This window comes from Erpetoichthys calabaricus, chromosome 17 (genome assembly GCF_900747795.2).
Source record: "Erpetoichthys calabaricus chromosome 17, fErpCal1.3, whole genome shotgun sequence".
In the NCBI taxonomy this organism is placed as follows: Eukaryota; Metazoa; Chordata; class Cladistia; order Polypteriformes; family Polypteridae; genus Erpetoichthys; species Erpetoichthys calabaricus.
The window spans coordinates 60484027-60503810 of record NC_041410.2 but is presented as its reverse complement, the minus strand read 5'-3'; the positions used below and the strand labels follow the sequence as shown (position 1 = coordinate 60503810).

Genomic DNA, 19784 nt, shown 5'->3' with positions numbered 1-19784 from the left:
GCAACAAAAGTAACTTTATTTTTTCAATGAAGGTTTTAATATTGTTTGCTATTGTTATTAGTCATCATTGCAAACACCCCAAAGGGTAGGTAACAGTTAAAAAATATCATCTTTGTGTGGAGTATTTGTTAAACCCACACATATGTCTTTTGGGATGTGAGAGAAACACCATTAGGATAAAAAGTGTAATTATATTTTATTTTTAAGTCAAATGTTACTACTTCAGATAGATTATTTAGCTTTTCTGAGTTTTTTGAACATATAATTTTAAAGTTAGTCCTGAACAGTTTCTTATTTTATTTGATGCTAGCAAATATAATTGAATATCAATTTCCCTAAAATCCTTAATTAAATTTACGTGATACAATAGTGGAGAACATGTCATGTACTTCCTCCTATATTTTTGATTGTAATACAATTTTCTGTTGTTTCCTTATTTACTATATTTCTGTTCCAAAAAGTGGAATTATATAATCCTGGATCTCAGAACAAATTTGGACTTGCTATAGTGCAACTTGGCACCAGTGGCTTAGCCAGTTCAAGAATACCGGATTTCAATCATTGATCGATAAGAATAACACACTTTCACGCAAACTTTACAGGCCCTTATAAGTTGAGCATTGAACAGCCAATCAACTATGTGTTACAAGTCTGAGAAACAGCGGAAACAGCCTGTATGCCAGCATAGGAAGAGGTGTTGGAGGCAGTGAATAAAGATTATTGGCATATACAACAAAGTAGGGATAATACAGCCGGAACAAATAAAGAAGGGGGGATGGCATGATGGAATACCACTGATAGAGTGAATTTGTAAAAACAGTTAATCGGTGTAAACTTTGTGAGGGTTAAGACCCAGCACACAAAAGTTCAGCATACACAGAGCTATTCTAGTTGTTGCTGTAAGAGATGTTGAATGTTGTTTTGCCTGCACTGAACTCTGTATTGTCTAGTAATTACATGACGAAAGAAACTAAAAGTTAATTACTGTCATGTACAAATCTGCAACGTAAGACTCACAGTACCCACTCTTTGAATGGTAACTTACTGTGTTCACATCTGAAACAGTAATTACCTATGCAGTAATTATGTGGGTAGCATCTCATAATAATTTAACAATAATAGGACACATTACAAATTGTATTTTATATACATATTTACACTTCAATCATAAAAGCCATCAGCCAAATGAACCACAATACAATACAGAAGCAATATTTTTGCCTTATTCTATTATAGAACGGTGAATCAAAACTACATTAATAAGCATATTGGGTATAGTTATCCTCAGAACAGGATAGACTTTAGTGGCATTTCTTTAAAAGATGAAGAACTCCACAGAATGTGTTCCACCAGCAAGTCTTTTAGCAGAAAAATGCTGAAAAATGTTGTATTTGCTTAAATTTAATTGCCTTACCTGCAACTCTGTGGAATTCCTCTTTGATGATGGTTACTTATTTATGTCTCGGGAAGACAGTTCATGCATATGTCGGCATGTGTGAGCAGATGCTACTTCAAATTTAGGCACATTTTTGCAATTGCTATTCTGAAATGTGTCATCTCTCATATTTTAAAAGGTCAGATATATGAAAGCCTCGGATGCAAAATAGTAATGTTCATGCAGACACTCCTCTGGGAATGCTAGAATGTCTGATTATGTTTTTCTGGGCAGAATTTGATGAAAGAATTGTGCTTCTGTGTCAATTGTTTGTTCAGAAAGGGGCATTCGATTTTCAACATTTTATTACATTTACAAGAGTAAAACATTTTGTTAGTATTTTTTTCACATTTTGTATGTTGCATTGGCAGCCTAACACCTTTAAAATAACCACCTACAACTAAACTATTAAAACAACTGCTGGTACTTTTTGAAACAGCGGCTGGTATATGCTGTAAGAAATTCAGATTTTTTCTCACACTTCCTTTCACTCTTACGGATTGTCCCATAATGTTTTCACTTCCCAATCATTATTTTAAACATTTACTCTAAATGGTAAGTGTAATTCTAAAGGGCATACCACACACACACAAGGTTCACTGTTCTTAGAAGATGTAGCTTTTCTCAGAGACGATACAGCTGTCAGAAAGCCAGAGAGACAAACACACCCTAGGATCTTGCTTTTAAAGGCCACTTACTGATCTTACTGAGAGTTAATAGGAATGAGTTAAAGGAAGGAGTATGTAAAGAAACATATTGACTGATTGAAACTCATGTGGAGTTCACGTCACTTTTCTAGAAAAGACAGAGGAAAATAGAACATGTATATAAAAATACTTTGAATGGGGATTATTGTGGAGAAATTGTTCTCTGTGTTGGCACCAAAGGTATATTTGAGATGTGTTGGAGCAGAAGCCTAAGACCATTCATATACTGTATATTAACTTGTTTTCCTCATTCAATAAGAGATTATCCTAGTTAAACTGGGCACAAGATAGAAACCAAGGTGTAAATACACACATTCACATACCAACAATCAGTAAAAGAGAGTAAATTTAAAATGTCCCATCAACCTAACTTGCTTAATTTTGTAATGTACGAGTAAATTTAAGTATTTGAACAAAATTCACATGGCCATGGCAAATGTCAGCAATAATGCAGGTGCCATTTACACAAGCAGGTATGTGCAAGCTGTCCACAATATCATGAATAGAATTTTTTTAGAAGCAAAACGTAAACTGAGATATTTTGCTTGAACTTTTACATCGTCAGAAAGTGGAAGAGACATGTTAAAGAATGAAGAATATGGTGAATTTTGTAAGAAAATCCTTGAAATGCTCGAGTGGCTGCTGTTTTGCTAAAATAGAAATAACAGCATGAGTTCAGAAATGGAACAGCAAAATAGATGTAGTCAGAAGTTCAAAAAATACCTTCAAACAAAAAACAAAAATTGTTGTGAAAAAGTTGAGCATAAAATTTGTTAACCAAAATACAGAGAATACCTTCAATGTTTCTTCAAATAAGAAACAATGGAGTTATCCACAATCTCTGGTAGAAATGTGACCCCAACAATGACCTTTTTTCCAGTCACTCTAAAGATGTCACAAAAGGTACACATCTATGTCATATGCAAGGAAACATATATACTGTACAATTGATAGCAGCCATTATGAGACAAAAATGGAAATTCAATGGTTAAATAAAAATAAAAAGCTGTCACAGATGAGTATATGGAAACCCAACCTAATAGATCAAATCCTTATACTCAAAAATCCAGATAGGGTTAAAAAAATGGGAAAAGTCTGCGGAAAACACAAAAATAAATTAAATACTAAATGCAATAATAACAGGAGTCTTAGAGAGCTAATTGAGGCCAAGGTCAATCCAGGGAAACACATCTAAATGTAGATTTAGGACATTTAGAGAAAAAAAATAGAACAAAGAACAAGATTTGAATATAGTGCTTGGTATTCTCAGGTTCAGAGTGTTGGTGAAGAGTGAAATAAGTGAACAATCTGATTTTGTATTTTTTTGTAGTTTGCACATGTGAAGAAGTCAATGGCCCTAGGAATTATAGAAACTATCACATAGTCACTTAGAGCTTTGAAAATTTTAGAGGGTTGGAAGTGTTGCTTAGATCAAAATGTTTGCCCTGTGATGGACTGGTGCCCTATCCAGGTCTTATTCCTCCCTTATGCCCAATAACTACTAAGAGAGGCTTCTGCTGCCCCACAACCCTGCCCTGGATAAGCAGGTTAGGAAAATGGATGCACAGATGGTTGTTTAAAATTATGATGGGAATTATTAAGGTGGATAATGGCAGTAATTTTTAAACAAATTATTACAGTTTTTTTCTCAATCTCTTACATACTATTAACAAACTTATTAACTAAAAATACCAAACCAAAGCACTATCTACCAAGATATAATTAATTTCATGGAACTAAAAACACCATTCCCCTATTTTGACACATGAGTAAGATTTATTACACTTTTTGTGCAAAATTCTACACACAAATCTCTTCATGCATCATTGGCTCATATATCTATGGGCTCATTTAGAAAGCGATGGCTACAATATCATTAACTCAAGTCAGCAAAGCTAGAATACATTTAGCACACAATTCCCCAGATGCTTTTGCTACGAGTCAGAATTGTTCACACACCAGTCATATCCTTAAGATAGATAGATAAAAGGCCCAAAGGTCAGTTCACTTGTTTTGGAACAATGGATCAGCCACCACAGGAAGAAACAGGAAGAGGACACAGGAGGAGAGGTGGAGGTGGGCAAGGAAGAATAAGAACAAGAGCAAGGAGACAGATTGTTTCTGCATGGAATGTTGATGGCAGAAGCTGGTCAAAGTATGCTACCAAACCTGAGCCTCTTCACAGTAGCTTCTATAACTCGAATTTTCAAGAGGAAAATAGGTATGTCATTTACATACTGCTCTCTACTGTAGCTTTGGAGTACTATTTGCTCTGTTGTACTGTTTGCTGTCTGAAATGCAGTTAAAAACCAATGCCTGAAATATGTGCAGGTAAGATTTCTTTTGTACTGTGTGAAGTATCTGAGCATAGTTACAGTATGCATTACAGTATTGTACAACACAATATAGTGTAGAACAAACTGTATTTATGGCCCCCTTTTTTGTGTACTCTAGCAATATGTTCCAGAGTAGTCCTTTACTGTTGTGTGAATCTTTTGTACAGAATCTTTGAAACAGAAGCAAGAGATGCATGAATTCATCATTGCTGATGAAGCAGGCTTCAGCCTCACGAAAAGGAGTGGGGGGGTGGGACACACAATTGGCCACTGAGCCATTGTGAATGTCCCTGGCCAGTGGGAGGAGAATATGAAAATGTCTGCTGCCGTCAACTACTGAGTGATCCTCCACTGACATGCCACCCGTGGTCCATACAACACTATGCTTCTACTGGCTTTCCCCGATGGTCTCCAAGATCATGTATACCAACTCGACTAGAGGAAATCAGCACAACCACAGCAGCCATGCTACATTGTAATTTGAGACAATGTCAGATTCCACCAGGTTTCTCTGGTTCGCGACTGGTTCACCAACAACCCCAGATTCAGCAACATCTTTCTACCTGCATATTCTTCTATCCTAAACCACTGTCAAGGACTTTTTTGTTAGCATAGCAGTGGAAGGTCTGTGACTGAGACCCCTACATTTGTGTTCACCAACTTAGGCCATGGAGGCAGCTGATTTGGACATTACAGTTGAGGCTTGTCAGAAATGGATAAGGCATGCAAGGGTTTTTTCCTCACCGCTGTGATGCCAATGAGATTCTTTGGCCTGACCCTGACCAGCTGCAGCTGAAAATTTAATTTTTATTTCCAGTTGTTTATGTATTGTGTTGTATATTAAAATATAAACTTCTTAAAAAATTTCTACATTTGTTGTTTATATAGTGTTCATTATGTAAAGATGTAGTTGGTGGGTGCACATAAGTAACATTACTCATTGCAATAACAGATTTTTACAGTTGTGTTTTGAATAGATCTCAGCGTGGTATAAGGGAATGTTGTAGTGTACGCATTTTTGAGGACTTTTGTGCGATGTCTGAAGGCAAAATTTGATTTTGATGTAAGATTACATGGTTTTGAGTAGAGAATTTGGTTTTGACCTGGAAGTTTGAAGTTTGGGGAGTTGAGTGTGTAGATATGAAATTATGTTTAGAGTTTTGGGAAACTTGTACATTTCAAACAAACATTGGAAAGATTTTCTTCACATAGAGAACCACAGACTCATGGAATAAGTTACCAAGTAGTGTGGTAGATTGTTATACTTTGGGAACCTTACTATCTCAATCTGATATTATTTTGAGGAAATTAGGTGAATATGAATGGCAAGCTTGTTGTGCTGAATGAGCTGTTCTCACCAAAATTGTTACAATGTTCATTAACACAGGAAAGAAAAAATGATGGGTGTTGGAGAAAACTGTCAAAGCAAAATGCAGGAAATCAAAGAGGAACAGAACTGGGACCAACTTTACAGTTTAGTGCAAAATAAACAACTAAAGAAGACTGTGATATGCATGTAGTGTATACAGACTTTAATGAAAATCACACTTGAGCAAGGGTAAGAGAAATACTTGATGGTAAGAGTACGTGCAGTATGTGGAAAAATGGAAAACCTCATTTGAGCAAAAAAAGTGGGGATACAATTTTGTTTCTAAAATGCCCATTAATGTTCCCCTTTTACTACCTTTTTTTATTTGGCAAATTTAGAAAATGTATACATGGATGATTAATTGCTTTGCTTGGAAGGAGCTAAGCTGAAAAACAATATGCAAATTAATAGCATATTGGATCTTTTTGTTAATGCTGACTTTAGTGGACAAGGTATATGATTACTTAGTTATTTAATTATTAGTTTTGCCTTTGGAAATGTTGGTGATTCATTTAAGCAATCAACAAGACGCCTCCCAGGAGACGCTAAGCTAAGTGTAGGTTGAGTGAGGGATTTTTATTTAAATTTCCAGCTGGGATGCTACAAATCTGTACACTTTATGAATCAGGTTCATAAATTGGCGAAAGTTTACATCAACACTTTTACTTTCCCTGTTGTGGTTTAATATGGCAATAGACTTACTTTCACAAACAACCCAAACACACTTGTTGAAATAAACAATGTGATGGATGGCCGGCGAGAGTTTCCGGCCCTCACCCCCAGGCCGCCAGGAGGAGCTCTCCTGACAGCATGGACGTGCCCCGAATTCCAGCAGGGCCTCATGGACTTTGTAGTTTTTATACACAGCCCTGATGGATACCTTAGGGACCACCAGGAGTCGCTGTAGGGAGGCTCATGGATTCTTATGTGCCCTATAACCTGGTCACGTGAACAGGAGAGATGACGTACATCCAAGGTTGAAGAAAAAGACTTTTACCCTGACCCGGAATTAATAAGGACTTGTGGACTGTTGGGCAGGAACACCTCCGGGTCAGGGGGTATAAAAGGACTCTGGGAAAGCTCAGACACTGAGCTGAGCTGGGAGGTAGGGTGGCTAAGTGTCTGGGAGCGGAGGAGAGAGAGTATTGTGATTAGTGAAGAGTTGATTGATTATATGAGTAGTGTGGAGTGGAGAGTGCTTTGTGCACGTAATTATTGTATAATAAACAATAATTGTACTTTTACCTGGTGTTTGGAGTGTACCTGAGGGTTCAAGAGGTCGATAAATGCCTCTATTGCTACAACAAAATAATACAATTTATTTATAGCATAAGGATAATATAAAATACTGTATATATTGTAACCAGTAGGGGGTGCCACCAAGCTCTAAACCAAAAACCTAATAATATCCAACTCAGTCACAAGTTCAAATAATGGATTTTTGAATCCAACAAGTCCTAAACACAATGAAACACAGCCAAAACATATAAACAATTAACCCATTTCCACTTCTTCTAATTCCACTTAAGTGTTACCTGCTGCATCCTGCGGGAGCAGGCTCCTATTATACTGGACCTGGTACAGCTTCTGGTGACATGGCACAACTTGTGGGGAGTACTTCTAGGTTATTTAGGAAATCAGGGTTGTCCTCCCCTGACAGCACCCTCTTGTGGCACCCAGAGACCCTGTCAGGGCTGCCCTTCTGGGCTCCAGTTTCCATTAACTCTTTCAGCTGTCCAAGCTGGAAAGCTTCCAGTGGACCACTGCCACATAACATGTGGGAGATGAAACTGCATTTAACTTACGAATTCTGATCTATAAATTCATGTGGTTAAGATGGATATGCTCTTTAGCTGGTTATGAAGAGTCAATTACCTGCAAGTGGAGTATATTTTCTCACAGCTACTCTCTGTACTGGGTGCATGTTGCTGCTCTGTACTTTCATGCTAAATTTGGGAAGACTTATAACTCGAGTAGAACTTATCCTTCACAAATATTATTACCTTTCATTTACAGTTAGACCTGTACCTGTAACATTTGCTGGCTATGTTCTAACTGCTAAGTTACAATTAATGACTCTAGGAATCAGAGTGGGTGTACTTATAATTCTGGTGTATGTGATGCTTTGTTCTTTTCCTGGTGTCTTTCTCCAGACTTGTGGAAGGGTCTTCAGTGTGTTTTGTTTCTTTGTTTAGGATCTTGTCTCATTTGTCAACTTTGTTTGACTCTGGTTGCAGACAGTGCTGACATTTTTTTTGAGGTTTAAATATACCATACCTGTACCCTAGTTGCTCGCACAATCAAGACTTCTCAGCAACTGAGAATCAGTCAGTGGCTATTTACAGCAAGATCCATTTAATGACCTTTCGTTTACGGTCTTTCCTTGCTTTGCACTTGCCGTCTTAGCAAGGTTTGGTTGTAATAATACTTCTCACCCAGCTCTTGTTATGAGCAGTCTTACATTTTTTTCAGTTTAGACCGAGTTACTGTTTTAGAGTGGAAGGGATTGCTCCAACTTCCTTACAGACACACCCTATAACACTAGGACCTCTGCTATACAGCACAAGTTATGACCAGGTTGAACAGTGCATTTGATTGAGGAAGCAATGAGTTAGGGTGTACTTGGGTGTTTTAAAGGCAGGGGTGGATGTCTTGCCATTGGTTTCATGGGCGCACATAAGCCCATCTTTTTAGGTTGATCATTGGTGCAAAGTTCTATCCTTCAAGGTTGTTAGCCCTTGATTTATAGCTCTTTGTTATAGCTAAATTTTTACTTGATACCACAAGAAGATGGCCGTGAGGTGTCACTTGGTGATTAATCAGTTTGTCATATAAGCCACAGATTCCAAAGAGAGGCCCATTGAAAAAGAAGCTAATATTAAGAGTATCTGATATAATGTCAGTCTGTGCAACTTCTCCCATGAGAAAGCACAAGAAAATTAGCTTTTGTTATATTCTAATTGAAAGCTTGGTAATAACTACCAGAGCACCAAAAACATCTGAGAAAGAAAGACACTTCAACCGTTAATTTTATTATTACTGTAAATACAGTAAAATACAAAACAAAAGGGGTCCTTTCATCAGATTGGCTGGCCCAGCACTGTTTCAACTGTGGAATGGCCAAATGGGGGAGGCAGCTTGAAGGATGAGGTCTCCAGGACTCTATACAAATCCAAATCTTATTATGGGATATATCATCTACTGTTAAATTCTGCTCTGTACTTCTAAAATTTATATTTTTTATTTCTTACTATATTGAGAAATTGTTCTGTTCTGTGTACTGTACTGTATTGTATTGTATTGACCCCCTTCTTTTGACACCCACTGCACGCCCAATCTACCTGGAAAGGGGTCTGTCTTTGAACTGCCTTTCCCAAGGTTTCTTCCATTTTTCCCTACTAGGTTTTTTTGGGAGTTTTTCCTTGTCTTCTTAGAGAGTCAAGGCTGGGGGGCTGTCAAGAGGCAGGGCCTGTTAAAGCCCATTGCGGCACTTCCTGTGTGATTTTGAGCTATACAAAAATAAACTGTATTGTATTGTATTGCAAAAGCAAAATAATGAAAGAACGATGATGCAAGATGCAAAACACTGCCATTGGCCATTTTAAACATTTCACCTTTTGCATTCAGAAATGTGTTTTTGAGTTTTATTAAACATAATGTGTTTTGCTTCTAACCATACTGAATTTGCAAATATGTAGAGTGCTTTGAGCTTATTGATGTAAATTTTATGTATGAATAAATTGAACTGTAGTGATAATTTTTTCTTAACACACAGCAGGAATCATTTAAGTTAAGGGTTTGATACTTTACTTTCACTAGAAATTTCATTTTAGGAAAATCACTGTATATAAATACGTAAATGTTTACTTTTACTTTTACTTGGTGTATCATAAATGGCAATGCAAAATGCATATTTTGATATATCTGGAGCTTTAAAACTTATTAACATTAATATTTAGAAAATGACCAACGAAAGAAAAATGTAAAAAAATGACTCACTTAAAAGTAAGCCTTAAAAAGCCCATTTTCTTAATAAAATAACTTTTTCTTATACAGTTAATTTAATTCAGAGTAGCAGGGGCTCAGTACAAGGAAAGAAAAAGTCCTGGACTGGGTTGCAATTATAGAAAATTGTATTCTTAAAATTGTAATTTACACGTACTAGAAAAGTATTATAAGCACATGAGAAAGTAAGCATTGTTTTATACTAAGCATTAAGATGTAAGAGTTAGGATTAAAAAGACTTATGCCTACATATTCTTAATTATTTTGTATGAGCCAGAAAACACCAGTTTTTCATAAGCCAAAGGTCAGATGTGCTAGACAGCCAAAGAATGGGTCCCTCACTTAGAGAAGGGAATGTGATAAGATGGACAGGGTGGCGAGGGGTTTGACACCCCAACAACTAAAAATTATTGTTGGAATTAATTAGAGGCAGGACTAGAGCAATGGAATGCTAGACGTCAGATGAGGAAGACTAATGGCTAAAATTATAAGAATTGTAATAAAAGTAAAAGGTGCCCATTGCTGGGGGCTCATTGTTCCATCTGAGTTGAGTCTGTATGTGCGCCATACAATAAAGCCTGATTCTGCTGTCTGTCCTGAATCTCCAAGTGCCTTCACTGGGGCTAAGGGTGCCTGTGCCGGTCTGCTTCAACACAATCAACTGCAGTGGCCTCTCAAACAAATACACCTATACCAATACTCAAATGGGGCCATTTTAGAAGAGGCAGTGAACCTAATCTATTTGATTTCGAGGAAGTGAAAGGGAAACAGGAGTATTCGGAGGAAAGTCCATACATACACAAGGACACTATGCAAACTCCCCACGGATAATGGTCTGATATGGGATTCAAACCCAGGACACTATGTCTGTGATGTGGCAGTGCTACTCAGTGCACCACTGTGTCAATCTTGCTTTATAACACAGCATATCAAAAATGAATGATGTGTTAATGCAGTGTTTGGTGAACACAATTATTCTATTTCAGTGCCTAAAGTATTTTACAATACTTAATTATTGTATGTAAGGATTAACCGTATATTCACAGCTGATGCTCTTCAGATGAGGAACCATCATATTTCAGATGATAATATAGTATCCAGCCTTAGCAATACTTCCTGATTTAGCAGACTAGGGCTTCTTTTAATTCTTCACTTTTTCTTGGAAATTCTGAGACAACACTAAGAAGGAGTGTTTTTTGAGAAAACCCACTTATGGGGAAATCACTGTTACTGTGATACTGTGTTACTGTAAACTTACCACACATTTGTGATGCAAGAGAAAATTAGGGTACCCCAAACAAACAAAAAACAATGGCAGTGTGGAGGCTGAGAATCAAACCAGAGACCTTGGAACTTTGGGGAAGCGATGCTAAAAACTGCATCATCATCATCATCATCTAATCAAACCACTCTATTACATTTAACTAGAAATAATAATAATTATGCAAACCATAACCCACTGAACCCACTTATTCCACCTTCAAGGTAAATACCACAAACCTGTATTTCTCTCAGAATGCTAGGAAAGTCTGAAATGCTGAAATCTGGCAGTGGTATTAGTACAGGCTCTTCAGTTGGTTCCTTGAGAATCCCAGATGCAATTCTGAAAGGTACCTCATCCATGATGTTCATTGTGTCAGTCTAGAAAATAAAAATAAACCAAACCAAATTTTTGCCACTGTAACTTAGGTTTTGAACATAGTAATGTTTGGTTTTTCATGTGTCATTTACTCTTACCCTAATTTTACCAAGGGGTCGTAATAGGATGTAAAATTAACAGACTCCTTCAATTAAATCATCATGATAAAAATAAAATCAACTTGTAATATAATTTACATTTGTAATTTTTTTGTTAAAAAAAAGGTAAATAATATAAAAATATCACACTGCATGTCATGTTAAAATAGTTTTGTAAACATGTTTTGCTTTCTGTTTCCATAAAGAAATCTTTTTAGTTCAAAATTTCTTTATCCTGAACACAACAAAACAAACTTTAAATTTAACCAAATCATTTACTCACCAGCAAAGTACTACACAAAAGTGTTTTGCTATACTGTCATCAAAAAGCAGAGCCACAAAGCTTATCAGTTATGTTTAGACATTTTCCTGTAACATAAAAAATTAGACAAAATTTCTGCTGATAAAAAATCCCATAAATGATTAATTTATATTTACCACACACACACACACACATATATATTTAAGAGGATGAAGAATGGAAAAGCCATTGGTCCAGATGACATACCTGTGGAAGCATGAGGATGTTTAGTAGAGATGGCAGTGGAGTTTTTAACCAGATTGTTTAATGGAATCTTGGAAAGTGAGAGGATGCCTGAGGAGTGGAGAAGTGTACTGGTGCCGATATTTAAGAATAAGGGGGATGTGCAGGACTGTAGTAACTACAGGGGGATAAAATTGATGAGCCACAGCATGAAGTTATGGGAAAGAGTAGTGAAAGCTAGGTTAAGAAGTGAGGTGATGATTAGTGAACAGCAGTATGGTTTCATGCCAAGAAAGAGCACCAAAGATGCGATGTTTGCTCTGAGGGTGTTGATGGAGAAGTATAGAGAAGGCCAGAAGGAGTTGCACTGCGTCTTTGTGGACCTGGAGAAAGCATATGACAGGGTGCCTCGAGAGGGGTTGTTTTATTGTATGAGGAAGTCAGGAGTGGCAGAGAAGTATGTAAGAGTTTTACAGGATATGTACGAGGGAAGTGTGACAGTGGTGAGGTCTGCGGTAGGAGTGACGGATGCATTCATGGTGGAGGTGGGATTACATCAGGGATTGGCTCTGAGCCCTTTCTTATTTGCAATGGTGATGGACAGGTTGACAGACTAGATTAGACAGGAGTCCCCGTGGACTATGATGTTTGCTGATGACATTGTGATCTGTAGCGATAGTAGGGAGCAGGTTGAGGAGACCCTGGAGAGGAATGAAAGTCAGTAGGAACAAAACAGAATACATGTGTGTAAATGTGAGGGAGGTCAGTAGAATGGTGAGGATGCAAGGAGTAGAGTTGGCGAAGGTGGATGAGTTTAAATACTTGGGATCAACAGTACAGAGTAATGGGGATTGTGGAAGAGAGGTGAAAAAGAGAGTGCAGGCAGGGTTAAATGGGTGGAGAAGAGTGTCCGGAGTGATTTGTGACAGACGGATATCAGCAAGAGTGAAAGGGAAGGTCTATAGGACGGTAGGGAAACCAGCTATGTTATATGGGTTGGAGACGGTGGCACTGACCAGAAAGCAGAAGACGGAGCTGGAGGTAGCAGAGTTAAAGATGCTAAGATTTGCATTGGGTGTGATGAGGATGAACAGGATTAGAAATGAGTACATTAGAGGGTCAGCTCAAGTTGGATGGTTGGGAGACAAAGTCAGAGAGGCGAGATTGCGTTGGTTTGGACATGTGCAGGGGAGAGATGCTGAGTATATTGGGAGAAGTATGCTAAGGATAGAGCTGCCAGGCAAGAGAAAAAGAGGAAGGTCTAAGAGAAGGTTTATGGATGTGGTGAGAGAGGACATGCAGGTGATATGTGTAACAGAACAAGATGCAGAGGACAGAAAGATATGGAAGAAGATGATCAGCTGTGGCAACCCCTAACGGGAGCAGACAAAAGAAGAAGAAGAATATTTACCACATAAAAATACAGTGTTGCAATATTCATATTTTTGGATACTTGCACAATACAATAAATTTATCTGAATGTTGTATCAGTTCCCTTTTGTTTTTGATGAGCCAGCAGTCCATTATCTCAGCAGCATGGCATTGAAGAATTAGCAGTAAATTAATTCCTGTATGTGGTAACTGTTTGTCAACTGTGACAACTTTACTTATTCATGTGCCAGTTGTATTAGATTTGATTTGTGTCTATTTCGAATTGAGGGATGAGTCTACTAAATCTGGGACCAACCAGAATGCACTGTCCTCTGGTGTTGTTTGTGTCCATTATATTCAAGAGACCTTACAGCTTCAGCTTTGCCTACTCTCTATATATTGGGCATTAGTCAAAATGGCAGTATTTTGTACTAATGTTTTGTGCTAATTTGTTTCTCCCTTATATCACTGATGTCATTGCTGTTACGATTTTGTTAGCTAATAACTATGACAGTATGTGCTTCAATTGGAATGTGAATCATGCTCAGCAGCATGACATGAGATCACATGGCAGTTGCCTTATTTAATTTTGAGCCAAGTGGAAGGCAATGTCTGAAATCTTTTTATAATAAAGCAAAGACATATCCAGAACAAAACACTTTTGAAAGCACATAATGTTTAATGAATAAGTTCAGATTTTGGCCAAGAAAGCATTTATGGTTTTTGAATTTGTTTTGCCTTGAACATAATTTTACTGAGCTTTGATCTTTACTGATTTAACTCTTGCTTCTTTCTGATTACTTCTTTTTTGCCAATCTAATCTCACTTCAGCTTTGACCAATTATTTTAAGCAGCATCCAACCAATTCAAGAAGAAAATATCAGTGCTGCCACCTTTTAACACAGAGGAATTTGCCTGTCCTTCCATCAGTCCACTATGCTTGTTTGGTTTTCTATTGGAGACTGAGAAATTCTTTGTAATTGTTGGGTTGCCTACCTTTCACCATAGTTCATGGCATTCTAATCTGAGCAATTTGTTGATTCTTTACTGCCAAGCTTAATGTGGGTAAATAAAATGCCATCTTTAGATAATAAACAGTGACCCACAATACAAAATGTGACAGGCACACTAGTAGACAAGAGGGCATCCTCACAAATAAGTACAACATTCAGTAATCACTGCAATCCCTTTAACATTTTCTTGTACTGTGTTGATGTCTAATCTAGGGTTTATTTCTACCTTGCAGGTCATTGTAAACCTGCAAACCTGTAACCCTGTTTTGAAATTAAAAGCTTCAGAAAATGGATGCAAGAGTTTTTTTTTATTACAGAAGTTCTTTTGGAGACAATTGACAAATGCATATATATATTTTTAGTTTATCCAGTTCAAGTCCATAGACAACTGCAGATTTTCTCTGTAATAAAAGGTATATGATAAAAGTACAAGTCATTTTTGTATTGAGTCTTGATTTTGTACATGTCTTATTTTAAATTTGAAATTGAAATAGCTATATTCCTTGACCTAGTTACTGTGAGTTGCCGAAAATGAGTGAGATTATTTTAAGAAAAAGTGTCATTTGATACTGTACAAAATTATTTAACCTAGCTCAGTGCTCACATTTATCAAGTGATGAGACTTGATCAAGTGAAAAAACTTTTTTTTTTTTTTTACCTTTAGTTGCATTTTAGTATTACTTGGTGTGTGCAATTACACACAGCTAACAGAGCAGACAACATCAGAGTGCTGCATTATAGCAAGCCAGAAAACAATCAAGTGTCATTGAAGTTAAAAATTGTCTTCTTTTATCAGTCTCTACAACACTGTCTAATTCACTCCACACTGAAAAAGAGTAAAAAGTTACCTGCACACACTATTTTTTCTTGTGTGTTGTAAGTGGCTTCTCAATTAACAATTTCCTTTTTTTCTATATAACCGCACCAGTACTTTTCTTATAGTATGGTCCATAAAGACTGATTGATTATTAAACAAAGGGCTTTTGTTAGAATAGTAGAAAATTGATTCTAAATGCTAAACAAAATTTGTAGTCCTTTTCTTAGCAGACTACATTAGGAAATTCATTCTGAAAATATTGTAACTATATAATACACTGTGGTATAGCGGGTCCGCGGCTCCGAAAAAATGGCCAGGTTTTTAAATAATCCATTGGCCGTGTCAGGCTCTGTGGGTGCGCTTGCACAGCTGCGGGGAGTTCATGAGGTAATTGAGGCGAGTCACACCTGCATGTGAGGGTGCGATCTTTCTCAATTGCTTCATCGGCTTCCTGCGGAGCCGTATAAGTACGTGTCGGCTCAGAGAGAAAGAAAGAAAGAAAGGCTTGCAAAGAGTACGGCATTGGGACAGTGAACAAGAGAGACAGAGAGACACACGGATGGGGACGGATCGTATCAGATCATACCCACTGATTGTGCTGAGGAGTGGGTACGGTTAAGGTGGTGTCCTCTCCTGGAATCTAAGGGACGACTGTGTGTGTGTGAAAAGGAGGGCATGAGAGGTCTGGCAGACGCCAACGGAGGCAGCCAAGACAGTTGTTGGTAATGAGAGGACTGTGGCTGCTGAAGTCTTTCCAGTCGAGCAAGCCATGAGTGACATGAAAGGCAGTTGTGCTTGGCTCATTTGGCCCAATGACTGTTGCTGGTTTTTATTCGTTTTTAGCCTGGTTTTAACATTTGGATTTTCATTGTTTTATGGATTATTTATTTAATAACTTTGAACCACTGCACTGTAAACACTTTTTTGTTTTATAAAAGCACTGTACATTTTTACACCATCCCCTTGCTCCAAGTGTGATTTGTTCTCATGTGCCAGCTCATTCAGTTAAGTTATTAATGGTGTGGTGTTCAAGAGGCTCCCAAAACAAGAAGACGAAGCATGGAGCAGGACCTGCACCGTCACATACACCAGAAGCAAAATGACTAATCACAAATCCTTTTTTTTTTCTGATCTAAGTCAATTATTCCTTTTTAAAATACAAGTTCTCTAATTCCTGCGGTGGATTGGCACCCTGCCCAGGATTGTTTCCTGCATTGTGCCCTGTGTTGGCTGGGATTGGCTCCAGCAGACCCCCGTGACCCTGTGTTCGGATTCAGCGGGTTGGAAAATGGATGGATGGATGGAAGTTCTCTAATTCACAGGTAAAATGAATCTGGAAGTCATTCTTAAATAGTAAATTGCTCCTGTGACACATTGAGAGAACCTTTCATTCCCAGTTATGATAAACCTCTTGGTGGCTGCTGACTCTAGAAATCAATATCAACAAACCAAAATGATTAAAATACATAGTAATAAGAACACACCAGAAAGTCATGTAAAATCATGCAAATGTGCCCAGATATAAACTTCAATAATGTATTTGCTTAAAGTGAAAGTGCTATGGATATATGGAACAATACAACAAGATTCTCCAGTGTAAAAGAGCTGTCAGATTAAGGTTTCCATCTACATACACTTAGAATTAATATTATAGGTGACAGTTTTATATAAATTTTAAGATAAGGAAAAAAGAAAGTAAAAAAAAGATTGAATTGAACTGCTCCTAAAATGGAGAATTTAAGAACCTTTTTGACAAGTAAATTGGATAACCATTAATACACAAGCTTTTCCATGCACTTCAGTGACTATGTTGCTAAAATCCAGAGCTATTTGTCTTAATAAATAATTAATTATGGCTAAATTCTTACTTTGACATATTTGTTTCTACAGTGTTCCTTTCATTCATGATAAGCTTATACATTTTAGAAAGCTGTGGCATAAATGTAATTTTCATGCTCACTCAAAATGTACATAAAATCAAAGTAACATTTTTCCTTGATTGTCATGGATGATAAAAGTGGTATTTTGGTTAGTTACAGATAACAGGAAATGGAATAAGTATTTCTAATTCTCAAAATGCTTACATTTTTAAATATTTTAATGCTGTGCTGTTGTTTTTATTTTTCTTTAAAAAAAAAAAAAATCTGGATTCAAACATGCCCTGATTAAATCTACTAAAGCAATAGCAGGCTACAGCTATAACTAGGGTTATAACCTTTTTTAAATTGAAGCACTGCTTACATTTCACAAAAATGTTTGGTCTTGTTCAAAAAAAACTCCTGTTCATTTTGTTTTTCTTCCTTAGATCTAAAATTAATTGGTACATTGAGTTCTAAAATATTTTTTATATCTTTATTTTATTTTTAATGCTCTTATTTTCTTTATACTGTGTGCAAGTTTAATATTATATTACTATGGCAGTCTAATTTAAGAAATAGCAAATAAAACAGAAAAGTTATCTAAGATCCAAAGACTAGCACAACACAAAACTATAACATTCCACTTCTATTAAAAAGTTATCATTTCTATTTTGACTAAACGATGATCTTACCTTTTTTAAAAATGATCTAGCAAGTCCAAGGTCTCAAACTGCATTTTATGGTACTGACTCAGACTGACAATATGTTCCCTCACAAATGCTAATCTGTTTCATCCACTAATCCTGTTACATAACAAATCTACCATCTGATTGCCTGTAAGAATATATATTAAGAAAAGAGGATTTAATTTGGTTTTATATAACAGAGGGAGATTAAGAACCAAGTATGTGCAGTATTATATTTATTTGTAAGTAATGAATTGCTGTTCCTTACAGCGATACCACTCAGCAATCTTCATCTTGAATATCAGATTCAGTGCTATAAATCATTTTTTAAGGGTCATAAACTTAAAGCATCTGAATCATTTTCGCAATATTGAGCTCCAGTATGTTGCCAAAAAATGGCGCAAAGAGCAGTATATGGAGATTCAGTTTAAAGTTAAAATTAATTATTTAAAGTGTGATCTTTTTAAATATAACACCCAGGTGTGTAAAGTAGAATGTTATTACATTGTTGGTAATATTTTTTTTTTATCTTTGTCTTATGCTGTTAAAGAAAGTGAGGGTAATATGAAATGTAAATTATGGCTATTTTAGGCTTTTTATGCATAATATAAAAATATAGGACTTTTGATAACAACAGACAATACACTTCTTATTCACCATTGAATTTTTGCTGTCATTGTCAGGTTTCCTTTCAACAACCTGCACTACCTGATAAAGTGGTACATGAATCGACTTTTCTTTTGTATTAGAATAATTATTTAGATTTTGTTCTCTGTTTACACCTAACTTGCTTCGATCTGCACCTGATATTATTGAGGAATAATTAATTTTAGAGTAACAGTAATTCTTCTCAATGCCTTGTTTATAATGTTAAATACTTCTGCCATCTAAACCAATTTTCTTAACCTGCATATCTATCATGTTATCTTTTAATCATTATTTAGACAATAAAAAGGATTTTGTTTTTTTCTCCCTCTGAATTCTTCATGCAGAATTCTGAAATGTGCCTTTCAGCTCTTTTCTTGACTATTGTGCTTTTGTAATATGTTGGACAAAACTGAAATGTGCTGCAGATATTGTCTCATAAGTGCATTATTCAGCTTAAACATATCTTCTGTTGACCAGAACTTCAAACAATGGGCAATTTCAAGAAGTTGTTAGCATTTTGAATCACGGTTTTACGATCTATAATTTTCTAAACAAATTAGCTAACTCAGTCCATCTCATAAGATTTGCTTTCTGGCTCTGGACATCACTGTTCTATAGATAGATAGATAGATAGATAGATAGATAGATAGATAGATAGATAGATAGATAGATAGATAGATAGATAGATAGATAGATAGATACTTTATTAATCCCAATGGGAAATTCACATTCTTCAGCAGCAGCATACTGATACAATAAATAATATTAAATTAAAGAATGATAATAATACAGGTGAAAAAACAGACAATAACTATGTATAATGTTAAATATTAACGTTTACCCCCCCTGGTGGAATTAAAGAGTCGCATAGTTTGGGGGAGGAACGATCTCCTCAATCTGTCTGTGGAGCAGGACAGTGACAGCAGTCTGTCACTGAAGCTGCTCTTCTGTCTGGAGATGACATTATTTAGTGGATGTAGTGGATTCTCCATAATTGATAGGAGCCTGCTGAGCGCCCTTCGCTCTGCCACAGATGTTAAACTGTCCAGCTCCATGCCAACAATAGAGCCTGCCTTCCTCACCAGTTTGTCCAGGCGTGAGGCGTCTTTCCTCTTAATGCTGCCTCCCCAGCACACCACTGCGTAGAAGAGGGCGCTCGCCACAACTGTTTGATAGAACATCTGCAGCATCCTATTGCAGATGTTGAAGGAAGCCAGCCTTCTAAGGAAGTATAACCAGCTTTGTCCTTTCTTGCACAGCGCATCAGTATTGGCAGTCCAGTCTAATTTATCATCCAGCTGCACTCCCAGATATTTA

At 36.7% G+C, this 19784-nt stretch overlaps 1 protein-coding gene across 1 annotated transcript in view; it reads right to left on the bottom strand.

Moving 5' to 3' along the window:
• ubap1lb (ubiquitin associated protein 1-like b) overlaps positions 1–17904 on the bottom strand; it is an 81483-nt gene extending 63579 nt beyond the window's left edge. Inside the window, exons 1-2 of the mRNA XM_051920229.1 lie at positions 17826–17904; positions 11353–11493 (exon numbers count right to left, since the gene is read on the bottom strand). Coding sequence (XP_051776189.1) covers positions 11353–11484 — 132 coding nt within the window. The 5' untranslated portion in view covers positions 11485–11493; positions 17826–17904. The remainder of the gene's footprint in view (positions 1–11352; positions 11494–17825) is intronic.
• Between the last annotated feature and the right edge of the window lie 1880 nt (positions 17905–19784).